Raw genomic sequence first — 23,911 nt, forward strand, 5'->3', positions numbered from 1 at the left:
GGTTTTGAATTAACCTCTTTAGCAACAACTTTATCAAAAGCCTTCTGACGATCTAAATGCAACACAGTATATCACATGCTCTGTGTTAATGTTCAGTAAACTCCAACAAGTGAGCTTCTGAAAAGGTGTTATAATCTTGAGAACCCATGCTAAAATTGCCACATCTCTCCTGTTTCTGGAATGCAACCTCAGCACTAAGGAGGCATTGCTGTAATTGTAGTCCCAGCTAGCATGCTGTTGAAAATGTCCTGTACTGTAAAAGTTCAAGAGGATGGCCCCTTGACTTTTAGTTTTAGTATATGGTGTCACTGATTCTATTCTGATTGCTTTCTCCTCCAAATTTAAAACCCACTCCAGACATAAGCAAAAGCTCATCCAGGGGCATGCTCAAACCAAAGCATAACTCATGATATTTTATGTTTTTTTTCACACCTTAAAATAACTGCAGCTACGTTGGCAAAGGTATCTGTGCATTTAAGGCCCGTCCATTACAGAAAGAGAGAGATGCAGATTACGCAAACGACAATGTTTCTCCACAACCAAAAATTACCCCTGAAAACTATACATTTTAACCCAAAGATGGCACTCATCTGTCCTCTGTAAAAGGTTCAATTAAGAAAAGACTTAAGAAAAAATGCGATTCCATATGGAAAACCTGTTTTTTTTTTGCCAGCTAAAGAGCAGGATACAGATTAGGAAGGTAACCCTCTTGTTTAGGCTTTCATCCTTTATGAAAGAGTTTACAGTTGTTAGGCTGGGTTTTGCAATGGACAGAGGGGACCTAAGATGAGGGTCAGTACAGAATTCCTAAAGGCAGATAGGTATCCCCTCACTGATACCTGCGTGGATTTGTATCCAATAAGCTGCCTGCACACGTCTGATACATTTAACCTATTTCTCCTTTGGACTAATACCCTCTGTCTGTTCATGCACAACGTTTTACACCATGCAAAACCCACGTCCTGCAAGGTGTTAAGGTAAACAGGCAAAGAAAAACAGAGGTTTGCAATCTGACCCTTGTTCGTAACCCACTGTCCTTCACACTGCAATGGGTCAGAAAGACACATTCAGCGGCAACCCTTGTGTTTTTGACAATGAGTTCTGGGGAAAATAGAATATAGAACTTGAAATGAAATTCTTGTAAGACTTGAAAACAAAGATGGTGGATTTGGAGAGTACAGAACAACCCAGCCATGCTCTTGAAATCACTGGAGACAGGCTGAATGGCCTCCTTTTGTTTTCAACTGTTCTTATGTCCATTCATAAGATACTGTACAGAGTGATTCACACAATTATCAGAGCTTCTTCTAAATTGTAAGATACACAAAAAATTACTTTCAAACAGAACAAAAGACAATGACTGTGATGTTACAGTAACGGGCTTGTTCATCAAAGAATTGATTAATGTTATATGTCAAGGTGTGATAAAAGGCTTCTTAATTCTCTAGGATATTGCAGTCATTGAAATATCTTGCAAGCTAAGGCCAACCTTAACTTATACTGCTGAGATCCAGTTGCTTTTGTTTGCTATTCACCAGGATAGCTTCTCAGGCTAGTATTTCATGGTTCAGCTGAAGAAAAAAATCAATCCTGTCTAAGCTACCTGCCTTCACTCACAGACTGATTCCTGCCATCCTGTACCTGCTACTGATAATGCTTTCAGAGGCAGACTTGTATGGATGAAACTTACAAAGATTCACTTAGCCATAACCCAGGCCATTACAGTCAGCCATAAACTACCAATCTCCATGGGAACTCTTTCTTCACCACAGCATTAGTCTCAAACCGGCGGTTGTCATTTCAGAGTGATGCGACAGATATGAGATGTATGACAGAGAATCAGCAGTTTGTCAGAGCTGGAGAAGTAATTTCACTAACTGAATCACCCTCAATCCTAGAACGTCTGGGTCCTCCATATACAATAACTATTGTCATTTCATTGCATGGAAACATCACCTGAGTGTGGTCTACAATAGTGAGCTTCAACACATTGAAAACACATCCTTCTGCTGAAAGCACTGAGAAAATGAACATAGGACAAGTTAAAAACCTTCAAATAATTGATCCTGGGAGCTGTTTCTTGAAAACCACAGAGCACACCCCCCTTCATCCCCTGCTTTAGAATACTGCAGCAGTTCTGCCTCACCAGCCTGGACATACGTGTCCAAACAGAATACAAGGGACAAAACAGAGGTGTCTTGCTGGAGATGAAGAGTAATAAACTAGTTATTAATTCACCGGCGAACTGAGAACTGTATCGTTTAAATACATTATGACGACTGCCAGTTTGAATATAGCAATGACTAATTTTCATTAAAAGACTGAGATTAATATTTTTTAAATCAAGCCAACTCTTGTAACTGTTTTTTCCAATCTGAGGGCCCCCCGAATACAAACAGGTTAAAGCGAAGGACAGGGGTGTAGATAAGGACTGTGGTAGAGAAGAAAGCTTTTGTGACAATATGAGTTAATACTGATTGATGTCAGACTGTGTTGCAATTAAATCATTTTTGCCAGGCATGTTTTTTTAAAAAAAAAAAAACAGGTTGTGTCTAAAAATAAAAGTAAAAAAAAAATGTAGAAGAAGTGTATACTTTACTTTAATTGCTCACTTTAGCCGCTTGACTCATCAGAAGTAGAGCTCTTTATTGCTGCCTGCCTGCCACTCTGCAGGGGCTGTATAATGGAACAGGTAGGAAATGCATTTATTAAATTTGCCTTTATTAGCTGGCAAATTTTAATGGGCTCTTTCATAGCAGGTATTCAGGGGAAACAGCATTGCAACAGTGGGGAAAGCATGGCACATAAACCATACCATTATACTCTCTTCACCCACTGAAGGAACTGGTGCACTCACAATTCAGCCACTATACACTGCTCGACTTGTGTGGGGGGACCAAGATTCTAGACAAAAGATTTTCATATCATGCCATGCGCTGATTTTCCAGTGCTGTTCGTATTTTCTGCCCTGTGCAAAGTAGTGCTGTACAACAAAAATGTTATAAATGCACCAGTTAGGCTTTGGGACTGAGACTCCCCTCTTACAAACAAAACGATGATCTTTACCGTGTGTGTTTGAACTTTCCATAAAGGACTTGGCTTGGCGGTAAAGGAAAAAAAAAATACTTACTGACTGCAACACACATTTCAGATTATTATGTACCTGCAGTATATCTACAGATCTGTGAGAATCAAAGCCATACCATCCATATACAGTACATGGAAACAAATCTACCTGGCAACTGAGGCACAATCTGTCTCCAATAAAAGGCTGGGATCAGATTTTTTTTCCCTCTAGAACAGAATTAATAATGCCAAAACTACCAAAATGAGAGATTTCTTTTGGCCCATAGGACACCCCAGAAAGGAAACTGGTATTTCTACATGTATAAAACAACAGTCCCATACTTAAAACGTAGGGTGCCAAGAGTCGGTCCTTCAGTGCTCAAACCACCCTGAAGTTCTGTCTTCCTGTTCTGTGAAGAAGAAAACTCTCACCTGGCACAGCTGCTTTGACTTTCCACCCTTTCCTTCTTATTTCCTGCTACACAGTGTCTTGCTGTGCTCTTCTATATCTTCTATATGCTATGTCTCATCCCCCGTCAAGGTTGACTTAATCACTTAACTGTTATTGGTTTTGTCCTAGTTAAAAACATTTGTTTAGCCACGTTTCCTGCTTCAGAGACATTTGCTTAAAGAATGAGGTATATTGATGAGAGAACCCACACCTGGACACCCCCTGTAAGTAACAATACCATAATTTTACAAGTGTCCATAATTGATTCTCTACCACCACCTCCATGTTGGAAGATAACCATGGATTAAGGCTTAATCACGACTGCGTTTCTGGCCCTTGTCACATTAGAATGGCTCCTCACTGCTCTGCACTAGTCCCTGGATTTTGTTCTGCTTTAACAAAGAAGAGGGCAGCAGCAAACTGGAATAATGACGTGACTGAATGCAGATCTCCTCCACTGTAGCCTACTTTCAACAATGCAAATGAGCATTGGTGTAGTGCTTGTGGTTCTAACAAGGCATGGACAACAAGCCGACACAATCATTTCTGTTACAGCGCTGGATTTGATTAATTGAGGTGAAGGTATCTCTTGGATATATTCAAGGACAGCCTTCAGTTAAGTCTATTGTTTGGCATCGTCTTAATAAAGCAACAAATAAAGGCAAAGCTGCAAGCTTTTCTTTACAATCCTGCTCTCCAAATGGCTCAAGGGCCTGACTGTTTATCCTGATAACTGTTTTGGAAGGTAAAGCACAAACCGACACAGAGAATGACTCTCAGTCTCTAAAAAGACAGACAAAAAGCTAAATAAAAGATAAAGTAAAAAAAATATATTGTCAAGCAGATCATTGAACTTCAGGAGAATCTGTATTATATTTCCAATGCATTTAAAAAAATAAGATTATATACAATATCTATGAAAGATAATGTTTCACAATTGACAGAGAATTATCTGAGTAAGCCTCACTTTGATCCCTGCAAAAGCACAAGGTTAGAAATTCTGTCAAGATGCTAGAACAGCAGGCACTGAAAAGAACTAAAACTGGCTCAAATAAACTAGCAAAGTCCTCTCTTTTTCCTAGCTGCTGTGAGAGCAATGTCAACAAGTTACAGAATGGTCTGATGCGCCATAAAATATCCACAATAATCTCCATTCCGAGCTTCCCATTTGGGAGTTATATTTGCTTTCGTTTGCAGGAGATTAACGAAATATGACAGCTGTCGTTAGAATACATATGTTTTCATCAGTCACAGCTGTCCTTTTGGCTCATGGCAGTGTTACAAGGCATAGGAGATTTGAAATTTAATTTTTTGTTAATCAAGAAGGCTAGAAACAACACAACATCTCAACTTCTGACTGTAGTGATGGATATGGCAATATTTGGTCAATTGACGTCAGAGGTAAGATGTATCAAATAAAAGTGGCTGCAACTAATACCAGTAGATAGAATTATGGTTCAACCAGTGGATGGACACAAACCCCTTAGGAAGTTTAGTCCCACGGTAAGAAGAAAGGCTGATCTGGATAAACCAGGACTATGCTGTAATCCATAAGCTATGGTTCACTGTTAAACGATTTTAAGACATAGTTTGAGGGTATGTATGAGTAGTGTATGAATAATGAAATAAAACATGACTATTTCATTGACCAGCCTCGTATGAAATAATTATTAGACACTGTAAAGTAAATTGTCTGATTCACATTAAATAAGAGAGAGAACGTCCCTTCAAATCTAAGAGCAGCTAGTTCAGCTGAAAACTTCATATCTACATTTACTAATGAAACAGGCCCACACAATCCACATATATATTGGGGTCTTTATCTAGTTTAGAAAATTAAGGTGATTAATGCTTACACAGTTCCTGCTTTAAGTAAACTGCACAAGCTATGTCTAAATGTCAAATAAAAAGATATGCCATAGAGGCTAATATGATGGCACGTTTTCAAATGAAGCTAGACACTGCAACATGGTCTTAATGCAAACAGGAAAACGGTGAGCTCTAATGACTGGTCATAGAATCTCATTAAGCTCTGAGCCGCAGCATCTGTGATATCAATGTCACAGCGAATCAGTGGCATTGGCTGGACACCGCAGCCACCAGGCACGAGCTACAGCTCACATTCAGAACAGAGGAGCAATTTTGCTACGCAAAGGAGGAAACCAAGGCTCACAGCACTTTCACGAAAGAAGCAGGAACTGCTGGACGTGGAAAAGCACCACCAGCAGCTGTCAGGATAGTTTTCTTTCTCTACGTGAAAACATCAGGACAGTTGAGATATATCCTGTCTTTTCATTACTGCTCTTTGTTATGTCTTGTTTCCATTCTCCACGGTGAAAGGCCTGCTTGTCATACTCCGCCACTTCCACTATGCATTTACTTATTTCTTTTTTTTTTAAATGACAGGTTGAAAAAAAAAAAGAAGCTAACCTTGCAGGCAATCAAGGGAAAGTGCACTTCACATTTTCCAATTTGTACCTGCCACCTTGAACCAAAGCCAGAGAATATCCACTGGGTTAGTTGCCAATCAGTTCCTTGTATCTAGTAGAGAATGTCTTGACAGGAGAACTGTTCTGTCAAAGGCAGTGATGCAGCAAGGCTTACAACTGCGACGTTTATAACTGTAGGCGAGAGGTCAGCCTTCTGTAAATCATTGTGCACTACCAGTATGTGCATTGACTATACGTTACCGGGCATTTAAAAAATATTAAGAAGGACCAAAAGTTCACAGCAATAAGCTGCACATTTGGGTGGCATGGTAGTTAGTATTGCTACTTTTACAGTTCTTAAATCCTAAGTTCAGTTCTGGTCTGCCGCACCTCGTGTTTGGGCTTTCTGTGGGTGCTCCACTAGGTGAACAGGCATCTTTAAATTGCCCCCCATTGGTGTGCATGCCTTGTGATGGACAGGCATCCCATCCAGGTGGTGCCCTGCCTTGTGCTCATTGTCTGCTGGGGTTCGGCTCAGGCTCATCGTGCACTGGACTAAGCAGGTTTTGAAAACGGATGAAGGGACATATTCTTTTTTCAAAAACAGTTCCTATCAACACTGTGGTCTATATTTGTAAACATGAACGACCTGAAGCAGTTGATTTAATTAGAAATGCATACAAAATGTAAATCAATTACGACACACTTGGCAGAGGGTGTGAATATTATTTACTGCCAATGTGTATATCGTATATATATGACCTAAATTTACAGTAATATTTACATAATACTTCGAGGAGCATGGTAGGATGGGGAGTACTGCTACTACCCCAATGCTGCAGCATTCTGGGCTCACTTGCAACTTGGGGTACCCCTCTCTGTGCTCCAGTTTCCTTCCAGCTTACAAATACACGCGTGTTAGATTAGCTAGTCTCAACTGTTTAATGTGGGCTTAATTTGGGTAGGCGGTATTCAGAGGCAATTCATTATTCAGGGGGTTGCAGTGCAATCAGTATTGGTTATGGCACTATAGAAACTTGATGCAAATAGCTAGATGATCCAAGTGGACTTTCTGATGTTCGAACACGTATATGGTGGTATACACTCACGTCTTCAAACACGCAATGCACAAAATAGGTAGATGAATCGCTGCATGCTAGGAGAAACACTTTAATGAAAACAAGAGTGAAGGGAGGAAAAGGAAGTATTTCTGAAGCACAGGGAGAAAGAGATCAGAGAAGACGGCCTTTGTCTTCCTGGCACGGATGAAAGAAAAACAAGCTGCGCACACTCACTCCTGGACACACGCTAAACGCAAAGCCCCCAGCGAAACCTGCGTGTGCTCCACTACCTCAATTTTCTGCACTTAATTGTCCCTCCTCCTGAGTGAGAAGGGATAATTTGATAACGAGGGGGCGGGCTGGGCTGACAGACAGGAAGGTGTATGTGTGAGAGTGGATGTGTGTAGCTGCCGTCTGAGCGAGTGCGATATCTATCTGCCGCTCTGCTCCCTCTCGGGGCTTTTGTCAACAGTAACCCAGGGCCGGACCCCGCGGTCCAGTCCGCCCCTGACACCGCCCAGCTGGGAGAAAGCGCAGAAAACAATGAAACCTCACTTGAGCACGGATGAATGAGAGAAACCTGTTCTAGAAGTTTCCGATTCAAACAAGACACGAGAGATGTTTTAGAGATACACAAAGGGGCGCAATATAGAAACGGGGCACGGTGGCACAATGGGGCCCTGATCGGAATTCCGGACCCCGGGTGCTGTCTGTGAGGAGTTTGCCTGCTCTCCCCGTGCTCACGCGGGTTTCCTCTGGGTGCTCCCGTTTCCTCCGATAGCCCAAAGACTCAGAAGGTTCATTGGCTTCCGGAAACACCAGCCCTGGTGTGAGTGTGTGCGAGTCTGTGTCTGTGTGTGCCCCGTGATGCACTGGCGTTCCATCCTGGGTGTACCCTGCCTTGTGCCCGTTGCTTGCTGGGATGGGCTCTGACTTTCCCATGACTCTGTACTGGATAGACCGGTTATAAAATGGGTGGATGGAGCCCTTGGCTCTGACACTATTTTTGAGATGTTTGCAAACCGGCCTCAGGAGAGGCGGTAGTGGTGGGGGACTCAGAGACTAACATAGCTTACAGACAGTGCAGCCACACAGACCATTCATTTCCTGAAACAGAAGTACTATACAGTACCATTCAGAAAGAAATCCCTCCAAGCAGGCTGGTATCTTTGAAGACTACTTTTATTTACCATCTTTAATTAAGTAGGCTAACCATGGGAGGAAAGATCCTTACAAAAATATTGGATTATCATTCCTTTGGATCCAGGTGACACTTTGCCAGGCATCACAAAGCTACAGGTTGTTTCTTTTCCTGTGATGCAGTCTCCAGGAGGGACCTGGAAACTTTCCCTTTTGCTGTCGATTAATCAGACTCCCTCCCATCCGTGAAATGATTTAGAACGGAGAGGCAGCCCACACATACAGTAAATGTTAGACCTGGAGCTAGAGGAGCTCTAAAAAAGGGGTCAGATGAATATCATATGAAAAGCATGTATTATGAACACCAGACCACAGGTGCCTCGCCCATTTAAAAGCATCTTTCCTGTCTAAGGAAGGGACAGTGAGGATCTTTGGCAGGATTGCTTCATGGGCTTGTTTTAAATTTAGAGCGCGGAATCATCCAATGACCGCATATGATCTGAACTGCATTCTAGGATAGTCCATGTCTAATATTCTACTTTTGTTGACTTAAGACGATAAGAAGTGTTCGGAAACAGAAGCCATTTGGCTTGTCTAGCTTGTTCCTGTTGCATCTGCTATTGCAGGAATGGGTCCTGGAGGCTCAGGTAGAGACTGCTGGTTTTACAGGTACTTTTCAAAAGAACAACTTAGACTTCAACCAAGACTTAACCAGTTTAACTTTGATTTGATTTCTTGAAATGAAAATATTTGTCCAATTAAATTGTAAGTAAGTAAGATTAAAAGGGGAACGGAGACTTGGGGAGGTGGAGCTGCACATTGGTGGTGGTGGAGGGGATCCTTATTACCTGTAAAGTGCTTTGCGTGGAGTGTCTAGAAAAGCGCTATATAAGTCTAAGCAATTAATTATGTTGCTTTTCGCAGGTTTGATTTGAATCTGGGTTGCCTTCCTGGCTTTTATGTGCACGTCAACATGAGTAAGAATGCTGAACGGTTAAAAAAAAAAAAAGCTTCTTGACGTGGAAAAAAAAGTTTTTAAACAAAGTGGCCAAGGCCCCCTACGGCAGGGCTCCATTTGAAAGAGTTCATGACACAACGTATTGTTCTTTTCACAAACAAATTGACTTCCGTCAAACATTCGGACTGATTCTGAAAAATCTTCTCAGAATCAAACCTTCTCATGTGTCCCTGACGTTTGTGAGCCATGAACAGCTGAACAATGCCTCTGCCCGATGAAAAACACCTCCATTTAATAATTAATTGAGTTCATTAAAATAACAATTCGTTAAAATTGCTTTTGGTTCGGTTAGCAAGAAATATTCTATGAAAAGCAACGAGTTTTCTAAAGGCAATTCACAGAGGCTCGACAAACAACACATCGACACACAAAAAAGATATTTTAATTAACGTTTTTGTTCAAGTGAAGAACAGTTTGTGCTTGCTGTTACCTTGACGCGTTAATGCCTTTTTGTTTATTTAAATATTATTTTTATTAACGACCTATTTTTTTCTTTCTCGTGTAGAATATGCAAACTGGGACGGGTATTTAATTTTTCCTTTCATTTCAGCAATGCAAGGTGCATTATTTTAAGGACAAATAAAATGTAAAAAGAAAATTTCTTTGCTTTTAATTGAAATTGGAAGTGCATGTGTGGAGAGAAGCTGTGACTGAACAAAGGCACTGATAATAAGATGTTAATCAACTAGAGATGAAAGGCGAAATCTCGTTAATACCATTGTCATACAGCACCAAATAGGAAAACAATCAGACAAGAGCTTTTAATAAGCCTGTTTATAGAACATAGCGCAGTGTCAAAAGAAACAAAACAAAGGATCACGTGGTTCACCTGGCCAGAGATGGGCTTCAGTCATGGGTCTCATTGCTCTGAGGTGGAGGAACCATCAACAGAATACATACAAGCCACTGAGGGTACATCATCACCCAACAGACCGCCTATCAGAGCTCTCTTGAGTGATAATCATAAAATAACTGAGTAAAGAGTCTAAATGATTAATATGACTAAATGGTAGAACCTCCAAAAACAGACTGGTACAGTTAAAAACAACAAATTTAAATACTACCACCTCGTATTTTTCCCCCATTCTTCCCTCAACAGAACTAAACTACCATGAAGTCTAAGAAAATAATAGAAAATGGACCACAGCGCCACCTAGTGGCCAGAAGCCCAATATTTCATCCTTGAAGAGAAGGGCAGGTTTCCTGGGTTCAAGAATCCCAGGGCCTTCAGGATGAGGCAGGGCTAGGACACACTCCCCCAGCAGGAAGCTACTGGATAGATGCTGGGAACATTTTTTCTACAATGGCAAAATGATGCTTAACAAGGACAAAAAGATATTCATATCCTTGCATGTAGAATACTTTATTAGCTTATACGAAATCTCATTTAAAAAAAGCGGTCAGGGCTGAAAACAAGGTGTCTGTGGCTTTGGCGGTTTAGAATACCTCCAGTTCTACTCTCGGCACAACCAGCTTCATGTTATGGCACTAAAGCAATAATTAATTAGGGAGCTGGACATGCGAAAACCAACACATTAAACAGATCTGAAGGTCTTTTCTTGACGAATACATGAAAAAATGAGCAACAGTTATACACAGACTTACCCTGTAAGCTTTTACTTTATGTATCGCTAAGGACAACAATCATCCTGGTTTCTCACTTTCCCCCCCCTTCCCTCTGGTCAGCGTTACAGGAGCATTAAGGCATGAACCTCCAGATTAGGAGACAGTTTCTGCCCACAAACTGTCCGATTACTGAACTCCACCCCTACCACTGGCTCACACTGATGTGTTTTTCTCATACTACTTGTCTAACGTTTTTTTAAGTAATACGTTTTCTAACTTGTTGTTTCTGCTGCTGTTCTGCGTTTATGTTTTGGGTGATTCCTTTAAAGACTGCACAAGAAGGCAGTGTGGTGGCTCTGTGGCTCAGGCTCTGCGCCTGTGGCTGGAAGGTTGCCGGTTCGCATCCCGCAGCCGGCAGAGGAATCCTACACCGTTGGGCCCCTGAGCAAGGCCCTTAACCCCAACTGTTCCAAGGGGGCGTCATATAAACGGCTGACCCTGCGCTCTGACCCCAAGCCTCTCTCCCTGTCTGTGTGTCTCATGGAGAGCAAGCTGGGGTCTGTGGAGAGACAAATTCCTAATACAAGAAATTGTATATGGCCAATAAAGTGATCTGATCTGATCTTACATGCAAATAAGCACTGCATTGCGCATGTGCATACTGTATGACAAATAAACTGAACTGAACTGCTTATCCCCCTCATTTACAGCCGTTCAAGCCCTCATTCAAAGAGGAGTTCAAGAGCACCTTTGCATCAGCGCTACACTGGGATATACTGCAATACAGCAAGCCCAGGACTGACAAATACTCTGCCCCTGTCCCAAAGCCCAGGGGCTGAGCAAGGCCAGTGGAGCCTGAATCACCAGCCTTGAGGCATGGGAACATCAGCAGACCTTTCCAAGCGCTGCAGAGCTATTGTTCACCGCTCACAGGCCTCTTACTAAGACCCCCTCCATTCTCCATAGTGTAAAGGTAGACAGGCCAGTGAAGACGCACTGGAGACTGAAACAGGCCTATTGTTTTTCTCCAGTGTCTGAGAGGGCGGGGGATCTGCCACAGGTGTGTGGCTGAAAGGATTTCTAGCAATCCTGATAATCTTTAACTCCCATCTCACTTAATAGCACCTCATCCGTCACTGAGCCGGTCATCCACTTCAGCCTTATCGGGAAGATCAGAAAAAGAAAAAAAAATAATAATGGGACACCTAAACAACTAATTAGGTTCTCTTTGGCTTTACAGGAAAGAAGTGTCCTTTAACTCAATATGTTAACTCGAGCAACAGCTTTAGACAAGGATCTTAACTTTCTTAATGTCTCTTATATTGCCATGCATGGACATTATTAATATACTTCTAAAGAGGCAGGCATACTTTAACACCTAACAGATCGAACAGGGATTTACATTTGCAAGCCTTTTCATTAAACAGGGCCTGTCCAGCACGTTTTGAACGCAGGAATTCAAAAATGAATGTTGTATTGTCATAGTAATGCTGCAAAGGAACAAGTAATGGGTTTATTCCATGCTGAAAAAAAGAAGAAAGAGAACACAACGTTTCGGCCATGGAGGCTTCTTCAGGTTTTAAGAAGATACTTGATAATTGTGCTCTGGCCTGATGATTTTCTTTTATTCCACACTTTTTCATGCTTCTTTTAGAAAAGGGGATTCCTCTCGCATGGAACGCCAGCTGTTATGGGATTCTAGTTTATAGATGATCCTTGTTTAGCCAAAGGCGTATGTCCTGATGAAAGTTTGTGTTTGCTGAAATGCTGGCAAGTGCTAATTAATTGTATCTGGGAGTACAGCAAGAGTGCACTCTTCTCTTATCATGCAAACAGTGCCATATCAGTTTTCTATTTCAGAGAAAACATGGACAAGGCCTTTTCCTGAACAGCCATCTGTTACAAGTACACGTACCTCAATTATCACTCGATAAAAAAAGGTTTCATTGAATAATTAAAATGTTTCGGGTGACCTCTTTCAGGCTCAGTATACCTGGTCTGTTCTTTAAGGTCCAATTCATTCACACAAGCCTATTTGCTTTTACTCATGAAACACAGACAAAAGTTCACACGAGTTACAGCAAATCACATCTGGATGGATAAAAATAAATCTACATTCCAGGTACTAGCTCATAACCTAAAAAGTGTCTGAACATCTGTTAGCACATAGGTAACAGTTCAGAACATCTGTGCTACACCATAAAAAAGCAGATTTGTTTGTAGCAAACATTTACACATAAAATGACCATTGCAAGCTTACATTTAAGATAATGTGATGATGCAGCAGCTAACAGACATAACCCCCAGCTTTAAAACAGCAGAAAAGAAGAAGGCAGCTAATCACATCACCTCTTTAGCAGCAGAAGTGACGATAAGTACAAATTGCCTTTTCTAAATTCATGCATTTACGTGTTGTAGGATCAGGATGAATTTATTCATTATTGGAGTGAATGTAAAGTGAGAGAGTATCAAAGAGGCAAGTCCTGCCCTTCACTAAATGTGGCATTTATAACCCTTTATCTCCCTCCTAATGAGCAGATCAAAAGATATTCAGAAAGCATAATACAATTGGGATTAATTGCCATTAACAGGACAGTGCTTAATTAGCGGTTAAATATAAGCCTTAATTACAAAGTCTCAGCCAGTCTCTCCCCCTTTTTGCCATCAAGACACTCACACACACGCACACAAAACTCGCTCCACAAAGGGATGAAAGGAATCCATTTATCAGCCAATAAAGGGAATCTGTTTAATTCTGCTTGGTCAATCCAGCAAGCGATTATACTGCCAGCCCCGGCTCGCTGCCTAAAAGACTAGGATTTTATTCTAGAAAAGGGGAGACAAAGAGATATATACGATAGACAGGAACAAAAGTTTACATGTCCTTTACACCTCCCGTGAAAACGTCAAAAAAATAACCTAGGTCACCGAAACATTAATAATCAGCCTTCAAATCTCATTCTATCTCCAACATGCAGAGTCTGCTGCATTTGTACACCTACAGTAAAACTGACGATAGCTTTCTGTTTAATTAAATATAGCCAAGGTCAATTATGACCGTAAAACAGTTGTTATTACAAAGCACACAGGATTTGAATTAGAATTTGAATTTGAAGGAAATATTCAGCCTTGTATTCAAAACACTGGTGTTTAAATGCCCATAGGAAGCGGTAGGTTAACAGCCAGCCACTCCACAGTCCCTGCCTGCCCCATAGCTCAGACACAAAAGGTACAATGAACTGATTTTGTGAGGCGGGTTTCGAGAAACACTTCATCAGGGCACAAAGCCCTTTGTTTTCCTTTTACGAAAGGATCAATTTGTCAGCCACTAAAACCCTATTAATAAAAGAGGAAAGGAGACAAAGGCATCAGGGCCGGAGATCCAGAAGGAGATACGCAGAGCTTTTTGAATATTTTGAACACTTATTTTCCTGCAGACTACAATGTATGTTGTGTGGGCCGACTGCGAGATCTCGAACTGTCCCTCTGAGAACTCCACAATTTGTTCGGCAGTGCCTACGCCACCTCAGCGCCTTTTTAATGGGCATCTTATTTTAACATCTGAATGCTTGTGCTCTCCGGCACAATCGGATCTATTTGCATTTCCAAAATCTGAAGTTATGTAATGAGATCCTGAAAAATCTGGGTTCCCATTTAACACTTTTAATACAAAACTTTGTAAAAAAAATCAGAACAAGCCGTTTTCAAACATGGAACCATTTGCGATTTGATTATTTTTTATAAAACCTTGGAGGGCGGAATACTCCGAGCTTTGTAACTCATCCGCCAAATCAGTTTGCTCATTGCTGTAAGAACAGGAAGAGGGCGAGGGAAGGACTCATGCTGAGACAGCACAAGGATCCACTTTTGCACTAAAAAGTTTTTGCAATGGAAACTCTTGGACAACCCAGCACCTGTAACACTCAGTTTGCACCATGCCTGGAAAACAGTCATAAATTAAACCTGCACTCTTCTGCGAGTTACGCAGCTCAGGGGCCCTAACTATAAAAATAATAATAATAATAATAATAATTGCTTGTTTCCTATAGCACATTTAAAGGTGGCTTCTCAAAGCGCTTTACAGAACCATTTACAGACTATATTGGTGACAAGGACAGAACTTTCCCAGCACTTCATATGTTATAACATAGTACTAGCAGTCCTGTATCACCATGTTTCCTATAACTGATAAGATATGAGTCACACTTGGGAGTCATCAATGAAGAATTATCTTGTGTATACTGCCTACAAAACCACATCCAGCCTCCCACCACCAGCTTGAATGTGTCAGGCACGTCTAAATGTACTTCTTAAGAGATCATGGTCTGTAGCTTAGGGCTGAGCTCCACGGAGCTCCTGAACAGACTGAACAAAGAGAAGGTGTAGAGTCCGTGTAGAAGCCATAAGACTGTGAGGCTGCCAAGTGGCCAAGAGACACAGCTGTGATGTTTCAGACTCGCAGATGGGTGCAGTCTGATAGGGGTGGAGAGCCCCCCCCCCCACCCCTTCACCCCACTGAGGGTACCAGGTCTGCTCTCGCTTCCTCACTCCCCATTATGATCCCCACAAAGGACAGCTGCTGGTACCTGCTAACTTCCAATCCAGGCCTAATTACTTCCCAGTCATCAGTTACCCCCACATCTGCCCCCCCTGACTCCTCCAACAAAAGGAACAGTGAACTGATTTAAAGAGCCTGGCTAACAGAATAACTTCATGGGTCAACACAGAAACACTAATTTGTCAGGCCTTAAAAGCAGCCCTCCGACTCCACTCGCAGTGCGGGATCGAAACTGCTGCTTGCACTCCCCCACCAACCGGAGAAGTTGTTTGGAGCGCCGAGCTTGGCAACCAAGCCATCCATTTTTAAAAATGATTTTATCAAGCACCTCTCTTCATTGTCACTACCATCTCCCCGTATTTTCCCCAGCTACGCTCGTTTCAGAGCAGGACTGCTGTAGGGAGTAAAGTACATAACCGAGTTGCAAATAAATCCATGACAACCGAGAAGACCGACGCGGTTCACACTGCGCCCCGCTTACCTCTGGACTTCATGCCGATGAAACGATTCTCCACAATGTCCACTCTTCCCACTCCGTGCTTCCCCCTGTCCCAGGATAAGCAGAGACCGGGTTAGCCCACTGCTTCCCAGCGCTTTCCCCCCCCAAACACTCCCTCTCGCACGTCGTAGTCGTGACACAAGGAGACCCGTTCGGGGAAAAAAAAGGCAGCATATTGCCGAAAGCAGAGGAAAACACGCTGACATAAAAAGAAAAAAAGAAATTTCCCAAAGAACCAGGGCTTTGAAACTTTCTGATTCTGTACACATAGAAAAACACTGATGTAATAAAGTCTTAGACATTTTTATCACTGCTCTACTCTTTTCATTCATTTTGCTTTCTTCTTTATGCTAAAAATAATTCTTTTCTCCTGAAATACTGGTTCTGATAGACCGGTATTTTGCGGTACAAAAAGCAGCAGCCTTTTAGCTTTATTGATATGCAGAGGGAAACAAATGTGGGTAATAACAAGGCCCATCTGACAAGGAGTCAAGTAGATTTTTATTAGAAAATGTGATGGATTACTACTTCAGCTCTGCATACTGACTGCTCTTCTATAGTGTGCTTGGAGTTTCTGTGATCGCAGGAAACACAAGGGAGGATATAACATTGTTCCTAACTTCAGTGTGATCTGCGTCCTGTCTGTCTTTCTGAGACATCTGCACAGCAGTATGTTGAAAAATGTGAAGGAACATCTTGTTTCCTTCCACAAGAAAATATCAATTGTATAAGTAAAATACTACTTTTTTAGTCAGGTCTGAAGTTGTTGCAATGGGTACCTGAACAAACTGCAGTGATCACAGGACAGGACTGATGCACAGCAGGTACATCATCTTTATCTGCTTAGGCTGTTGAAGGCAGATCTAAAGGAAGTGTCGTATTAAGAATGTGGAACTGTTCCAGGTTCGTACAGGAACACACACGACAAAGGAAGAGGATGATCAACTTGGACAAGGAGCATTTGGCCTCATACAAAAAGAAAGAAAAACCCTAGTCTCCCATCATTCCCCACAAGTCCCCCCGTTCTTTGAGATGACAACACAGAGTTTCTGCCCCTCTGCCAATGAGGAGAGGGCAGTGAAGGGGCAGAGGGGCAGTTCAAGAAGGAGTCATGCAGACAGGGGATTCCATATGGGGGAAAAACACTGATTGTTTTACACTACAGAACAGGCAGGCAGGTGGGACAAACATTACCAGGAAGAGGTTTGAAGAATTTATGTCTTGTTGCTAAGATGGGAGCTTAGGCTGACAGCACAGGGAAAGCCGGTTTGCAGAGTGATCTCTGCCGGTCATGGAGATTGTACAGTAACTGTACTTTTGCTTATCGGTCATTATCTAAATGTCCAATAAATGATATTGGATCAATCAGCAGTAATTGCATCTCGGATAAACCTCACAGAATGATAATATAAGGGAATTTTGCGACAAAGCCATACCAAAATCGATTTTTACACGTCAAAAGGTACAGGGAGACGGATGTCCCGGTACAAGGCCACCAGGAAGGGGATTGTAGGTTGAAAAGAAAGTGGGGGGAAAAAAAATGCGAACACGAAAAATGAACTCGGAAATGACGAGAACAGAAAGCCTGAAAGGGAGAACTGCTGTTTTTTGCAAACAGGTACGCTGTAATGAAACCTAAATATGTACGATACTGAATATAATAAACCAATAAGCACGTTAGAAACCTTTCAATGCTAATCTGTGTGTGGAATAATGCACAACAGTCTGTTCCTGATACAGGTTGGCTACAGTAATAGCCCCAATCCTCTGTTTTCCTTGACGAACACGTCCATTCCACTGTAGATACAAGCTCATTGCCATGCTAATCCTGCTTTCATCTCGCCCGGGCCCGCAGCTCGGCACGCTGGCCCGCAGGAATTAGCGCCGGAGAAAAAGGAAGTCATCTGCTGAAAGAGGATCCGGGACTCAAAGAGGGAAAGGTTTCTTCTAAAGTTTTTCAAAAGGTAGCAGCTGTATTCAGAGCAGGACAGGAGAATTCGGTCATTAACATTGGGAATGTGAGACGGAACAGACTCCAGACAGCTGGGCTGGAGGGTAAGGGAGATTGTACAGGCACGAGTGAACTGCTATTCAAGGTATAAGGTACTGTAGGCATTCAGCACCAAGTGGCAAAGTTACAACAATGCCTCCCAGAGTTAGTGATATCACATTTCTTGTCACGCTCTTTCACTTGTCATTAAAGGTGGATTGCAGTCACTGGAGCACACTTCAAGTTCAGTGATATCGTACCAGCACATGGTGAGCTTACTAGGGTCCTACGATGCCTCTGAAGATAACAGAGCTAAAAGCAATACCAGAATCAACTCCGACATCATCTCTTTTTCATCAGTCAAATACATAATCAGAACATTGAAACTACAATTATAATACAGTTGTTCACGTTATTCATTTCTAATCCTATAGATTCAGTTTTAGACTTAATATTGCAAAGTTTCATGGAAAAAAAAAATGTATTTTTCAGGGAAATAAAGACCTGTGGTCGCTGATGATTTGAACAGATCTACAGGTGGCAGGAACGATGATGTGTCAGCCAGTATGTATTTCCATTAAGAGCTGCTTACATTACCAGCAATACACTCATATAAAGGGCATTTCCAGACGTAGGTAGGAGAGTCATCCCTTTTCCTCACAACCATGTGAATTTGATATATAGAATCAGTTGCTTTCTCCATCAGGCATGGCTATGATAGACAGGTATTGGCTGTTGTGTCTTGGTTCTTGATATGTTTTTCACATACGTACACAGTCTCCAAGTGATGGATGCTCACTTAAATATTACATAGTATATACAGCACATTTATCTAAAGACATCATGATAAATCCTCATCTTCCTTTGAATCATACTAATTACTAATTAACTGTACTGAGAGCATCTGCCCGAGCTCAGTCCTGTACACATGAATGAGATCAATTACCCAATCTCGTTGAGGTACATGAAGATTTGCAGGGCAGAGTCGACACACTTCCCCTCTTTCACATTGGTCACCTTCACAGGCACACCTGTGAGAGAAGGAAGGGAATGACAGGCAAGCATTTGTGCTGCAAACAAAACCAACATGTGTGCAGAACATGCATACTGTAAGTCAAGTTAATTAACCACCTAAAACCAAAATAGCATACAATTAAGTGCGAGTAACAAGTAGTGGATTGAATATATGAATTGCACCTGGGTGACTCACTGCTAGATGCTTTAATTGTATAGTTTTTATCACGTATTTGCAATGTTCACTTCACAGAGGAATGGTAGGAGAAAAAGCAGCAATATTATTCAGATATTCCTCTGGCATGGCTGGCACAAGGGCACAGTGGTTTGCTTCGCTGCCTCGCAGCGCTGGGGCCCTGGGTTCAATTCCTTGGGAGATATCCGTGTTCTCCCCATGTTTGCATGGGTTTCCTCCAGGGGGGCTCCGGTCTCGTCCCATAGTCCAAAGACAAGCTGATTGGTTGATTGTCTTGTGGAAGACTGGCCCTGCTGCGAGTGTGAGTGTGTGTGCCCCTATGACGAACTGGCGTCCCCTGCTTCGTGCCCACTGGTTGTCGGAATAGCCTCTGGCTTCCCCACAGCCCTGTACTGGATAAAGCGGTAAGAAAATGGACGGATTTTTCTCTGGCCACTACTGCTGTATGATCTCATGCAGGGCTCCTTCTACTCCCTGCCAAACAACAGTGATCTCCCGGGCACTGGCAGGCGTGCAGTGACATCACAGAACTATGGGCTTCTCCTCCAATCAGAGCCAAGTCTCCTGTATGTCGCTATGGAGCTAGTACTATGTCAGAACGTGAATGACTCCACAGGTGGGTGGGTCAGAGGAGCCTGCCCGCACGTCCTCCTTCTCTCCATGTGGGCACAGGGGCCCTTGCTGTGAATGGAGACATTCTGACAAAACTGGCCCTTCCAAATGGGGCGAGTGTGTTTTTTTTTTTACAATAAAATATCAAGATCCTAAATGAAAATAAAAGACAGCTCTTTAACAGAAACAAACCTCTGCCTAGCTCTGCTGAGGTCTGTCTGCATTTCAGCCGCTGCTTCTACAGCTTTCAGAAACATATAACTGATGGATTGTGGACGCTTATCTGCTCCCATGAAAATGCAGGCTCTACAAGGACAAAGTAGGGCTTGATGTAACTATATATAATATTGCATAACATTCATTTAGCATTTGTCCAATGTCTGATGTGTCTAGATTCGGATCCAGCCTGTGTTAATTAAAATATGTCTGTCGCCTCACTCATTCGTGTCTAATGTACTGCTCATGTCGCTCCAGCAGGCTCCGTTTGTGGTAGATTAACCATATTGCAAAAACCAAGCCAAAAAAAACAAAACAACCACCAATAGAACAAAACAATAAAATGAACCCATCCAACCCGCAAAATTGACATTTTACAATTTTAACAAGCGCTTGCCTTCTTTCCTTGCTTATTTACTCCAGCGTAAGACAGGCTTCGGTCTAATGGGCCAGTCGCTGGAAACGACGAGGGCATTTTTCATGCCCTGGCTCTGGCGAGGGCAGTAAAAAGAGCAAGGAGACCAGGGTGGGAGTGAGGGGAGGAGAGAGGTAGGGTGGAGACAGGAGGGGGACAGGGGGGACAGGGGGGACGGGGGGGACGGGGGGCAGGCTGCTAACAAGGACTGGAGGAGAGGCCGGGCCCCGAAAAAGACTCGTAAATAGAGGTACCAATAAATTCAAAAGCCCTTCTTTCATTTGAAGGCTGTGAAATCGCAAGCAGGCCCTTCCCTAATTAAATTTCACGCCTGGGCTTTGTCATGTGACCTCGTACCTTCTGTCCCAGCAGTACTGCGCACCAGAAGGGGTGGGTGGAGTGGTGTGTGTGTGTGTGTGTGTGTGTGTGTGTGTGTGTGTGTGTGTGTGTGTGTGTGATCAGGCTCTCTAAATGGGGTGTTTTGTTTGCATCTCCATCCACTCAAGAAAAAAACAGCACTACGAGGCGCCCACACTCTCAAACCACTCCGAACCAGAACTGCAGGCAGAGTCGCAGATTCTCGATTCTCTGCCAGCGCCAACCTCTCTGCCCCCCCTCCCTCGCCCGGCTCAACACTTGACCCCCCCCCACCCCACCCCTCCCTCTCCCTGCCACCATCCCACCACCAAGAATGAGATCAAGGAAGGCAGACCCCATGAATTAATCACTGTCCCCTTGACCGTGAAAAAGGAGATGTCATTAGCTTGCTCATTAATAGTATGAAATGAGCAATAAGAAGAGTTGGGGAGGGGCCAGCACTGAGGGGTGTGGGTGGGGGGAGAGGGGGAGAGAGAAACTTTGGAGAAAGAAAGAGAAAAAAAAAGGCTGCGGTGATAATCTTCTATCCATCTGTGTCTCATTAGCATTTAGCGCGCCTGCAGTTGCCAATCAACTCTAAAAAGGCCCTTTCTAGTGGCTTTTCAATGGCGAAATGTAAGCCCTGTTAGAATGACACGTAAAAGACTTGACAAATATTTTCGGACGAGGGCTTTGTCCCAAACCTCCCTCGACTTTCTTAGCTGGCAGAGCACGCAGATACCACTAGGCTATTAAAGCAACAAAGCCTCTTATCCTCCAAATAGTTAATAATTAGATTAAAACTTCAAATAAATTAACTGGCGGTGTGAATGAGGCTGCTGGGGGCAGGCTCTTTCTTCACCGTCTTGGGGTCTATTAATATGGATCACAGGGATTTTTCTCTCTTCATTTCTTGCAGCAGGCCAACACGGCACACAATGGGGCAGTAGACACAGTTGTAGGAAAAATTACAGATTTACTTTTTTTTATTATGATGTGCGATCGCGAAGAAAAAGTCTCGCGGAAAAAAAGGCTCATGGTTTAAGGGAGATTTTAATACTTCTTAAAATTCTTTTTACTTGCCTAAAAACGGGCTGCATTAAAAGAGAGAGAGAGCGAGTGAGAGGGCGAGAAACGGGGATGAAGAGAAAGAAAATAAACAGTGGTGGGAATTTTTTGCCGCTCTTTGTGGCCTTCTTGCGACACGTTGGTTTTTGTCATCGGTGCACAATTGCGTTCGCTTTGAGATGATTTAAATCCCCACTGCGTCGATTCAGAAAGACTCTCGAACCGAGAGTCGATTAACCGCATTTTTTTTTCCCCGTGCTCAACACTTACGAGCTCACAGGCCAAGTTAAAAATTCTGAGACATTAAAAATCCCGGAGAAATAAGATTACTGCTCGATCCTTTCTGTTAAACACCATCACACAACTACCTACACGGCCACACCGTTATCTTTTTTAGGCATGCCTGTGTGGGTCAGATTTTAGCAACCCTGCTGTACAACGATTATTGTAAACAATTCACTAAACTGATCCCGGCCTCTGGGGCTCTGTGCCCGTGACAAGCATCTGAGCTGAGACCCCAAAAGCAAAGACTATTTTAGACCCACTGGGTAACAGGCCACCTTGGTCAGCGAACATCGGACCTCGATGGAAGGAAATCACAGTACGTTCCCTAAGGCCAGGATTTCCTCTGCTAACATGCGTGGGACTTTTTTCACATTTCCACCATAGCTAGGGGGTCTAGCACTCATTTACAGAATGCGGAGATCAAAGTGGGTGATCCAGTATTTTCTGAACGTGGGTGGTCACAACAAAATAAAGTTTAGCCTTGTGGCACCTCAGCGCGTTTATTATATTAGAACGATCACCGATAAGATTGTATGTGCCGTGTGAATATTGACAAAACAAGGGTCATTTCTTTGGATTTGCAAAAGGGTTTCAGATTCATTTGCTTAGAAACTGAAAGTTTGTGTCCTTTATCAGTGCAGTAACAGGAACCGGAAGATTTTGAAGCCCCCATAAAAACACTACAGTAGCTCATGTCATTCTCCATGCAGACAGATCTTCAGAACAAACAGCAAGGTTGATTCAGTCCTGGTGAAAGCACTGCAGAGGATAACGTGAAACTGTGAAAGCCAGGTAGGTGACTGGCAAGACTATAAAAAAATCAAAGCTAAAAACACTGGGGCCCTGGGTTCAAGTCCAGACCTGGGATGCCATCTGCGTGCAGTTTCCATCTCCGTGTTCGTGTGGGTTTTTTCTGGGCGCTCCAGTTTCCTCCCACAGTCCAGAAACACTGGTAGGTTAATTGGCTTCCTGGCATATTGGCTCTGGCGTGAGTGTGTGTGTCTATGTCTGTGTGTGCCCTGTGATATACAGGCATGCCATCCAGAGGGTATCCTGACATGTGCCCGATCACTGCCAGGACAGGCTCTGGCTCCTCCGCGCCCCTGAACTGGTGGAAATGCATGGATGGAAAAACGTGCCGCGGTCCATTTTTAGAGATCCAGAGCTGCCGTGAACAGGCAACGGGTCACATCTGAAATAGGTGGGGATGAATGACCTGATCTCTCACACACACAAGCCTGACACCTGGACTGACCTTTTGCAAACTCAATCTCGAGCACATCTGGAGAGTCCGGACTCTCCGCTGGGTTTTTCGTCATTTGGAAGAGGTCGTCTGGAGCATGGTTCTGCAAGCCAGAAAGCGGGGAAAAAAAAGACAGTCAGACACATACAGACAAGACGGCCGGCAATGTGCTTCAGCAGGCACTTCTTAAACATCTTGACATTTTATCCAGTATGAAGCCTAACTGGCAGGCGCAGGCAGGGGATGAAGGGGGGGACAACAGCAGAAAATGAAGAAGAGAAAGGAGCAAGTTGGAAATCAAAAGAAAAAAAAAACCTTTAAAAAAAGCTCATCAAGGAGTGACAGAAAAAGCAATGTGCCATTTTTTCTCCTCTAGTTGGTTTCATTTCCCCTTTTGACCACCTCCCAGCTGGGGGTGGAACAGTGCGGATCAAGGCAGTCAGCCGAGCGCGAACGGAGAAGTTCCTGGGGGCCGGACGATCACTCTGACCAGCAGGGGAAAAAAAACTCCTGGATCCCGCGGACACACCTGACCGCCACGGAACATACAGTGTACCATGACAGCCACACAGGATGTGTGTTACTGTACAGATCCAACTACGGATCTGTAGATGTCTATGTGGGGTCAGAAAGTCCTGGAATACCCGAGAAGATGGCAATATTATAACATTTACTATTTACCATATGCATTTTCTTGGGGCATTTTATTTTAAGCACGTACTGTAGC

At 43.0% G+C, this 23,911-nt stretch overlaps 1 protein-coding gene across 1 annotated transcript in view; it reads right to left on the minus strand.

Moving 5' to 3' along the window:
• The window catches only part of ass1 (argininosuccinate synthase 1), a 64,063-nt gene that overhangs the window by 17,004 nt on the left and 23,148 nt on the right, over positions 1 to 23,911 (minus strand). The window contains exons 9-11 of the mRNA XM_088940707.1: positions 23,197 to 23,287; positions 18,725 to 18,809; positions 15,771 to 15,835 (exon numbers count right to left, since the gene is read on the minus strand). Of these exons, the coding sequence (XP_088796833.1) occupies positions 15,771 to 15,835; positions 18,725 to 18,809; positions 23,197 to 23,287 (241 nt within the window). The remainder of the gene's footprint in view (positions 1 to 15,770; positions 15,836 to 18,724; positions 18,810 to 23,196; positions 23,288 to 23,911) is intronic.

Source organism: Atractosteus spatula, chromosome 23 (genome assembly GCF_055471065.1).
Source record: "Atractosteus spatula isolate fAtrSpa1 chromosome 23, fAtrSpa1.hap1, whole genome shotgun sequence".
Classification (NCBI taxonomy): domain Eukaryota; kingdom Metazoa; phylum Chordata; class Actinopteri; order Semionotiformes; family Lepisosteidae; genus Atractosteus; species Atractosteus spatula.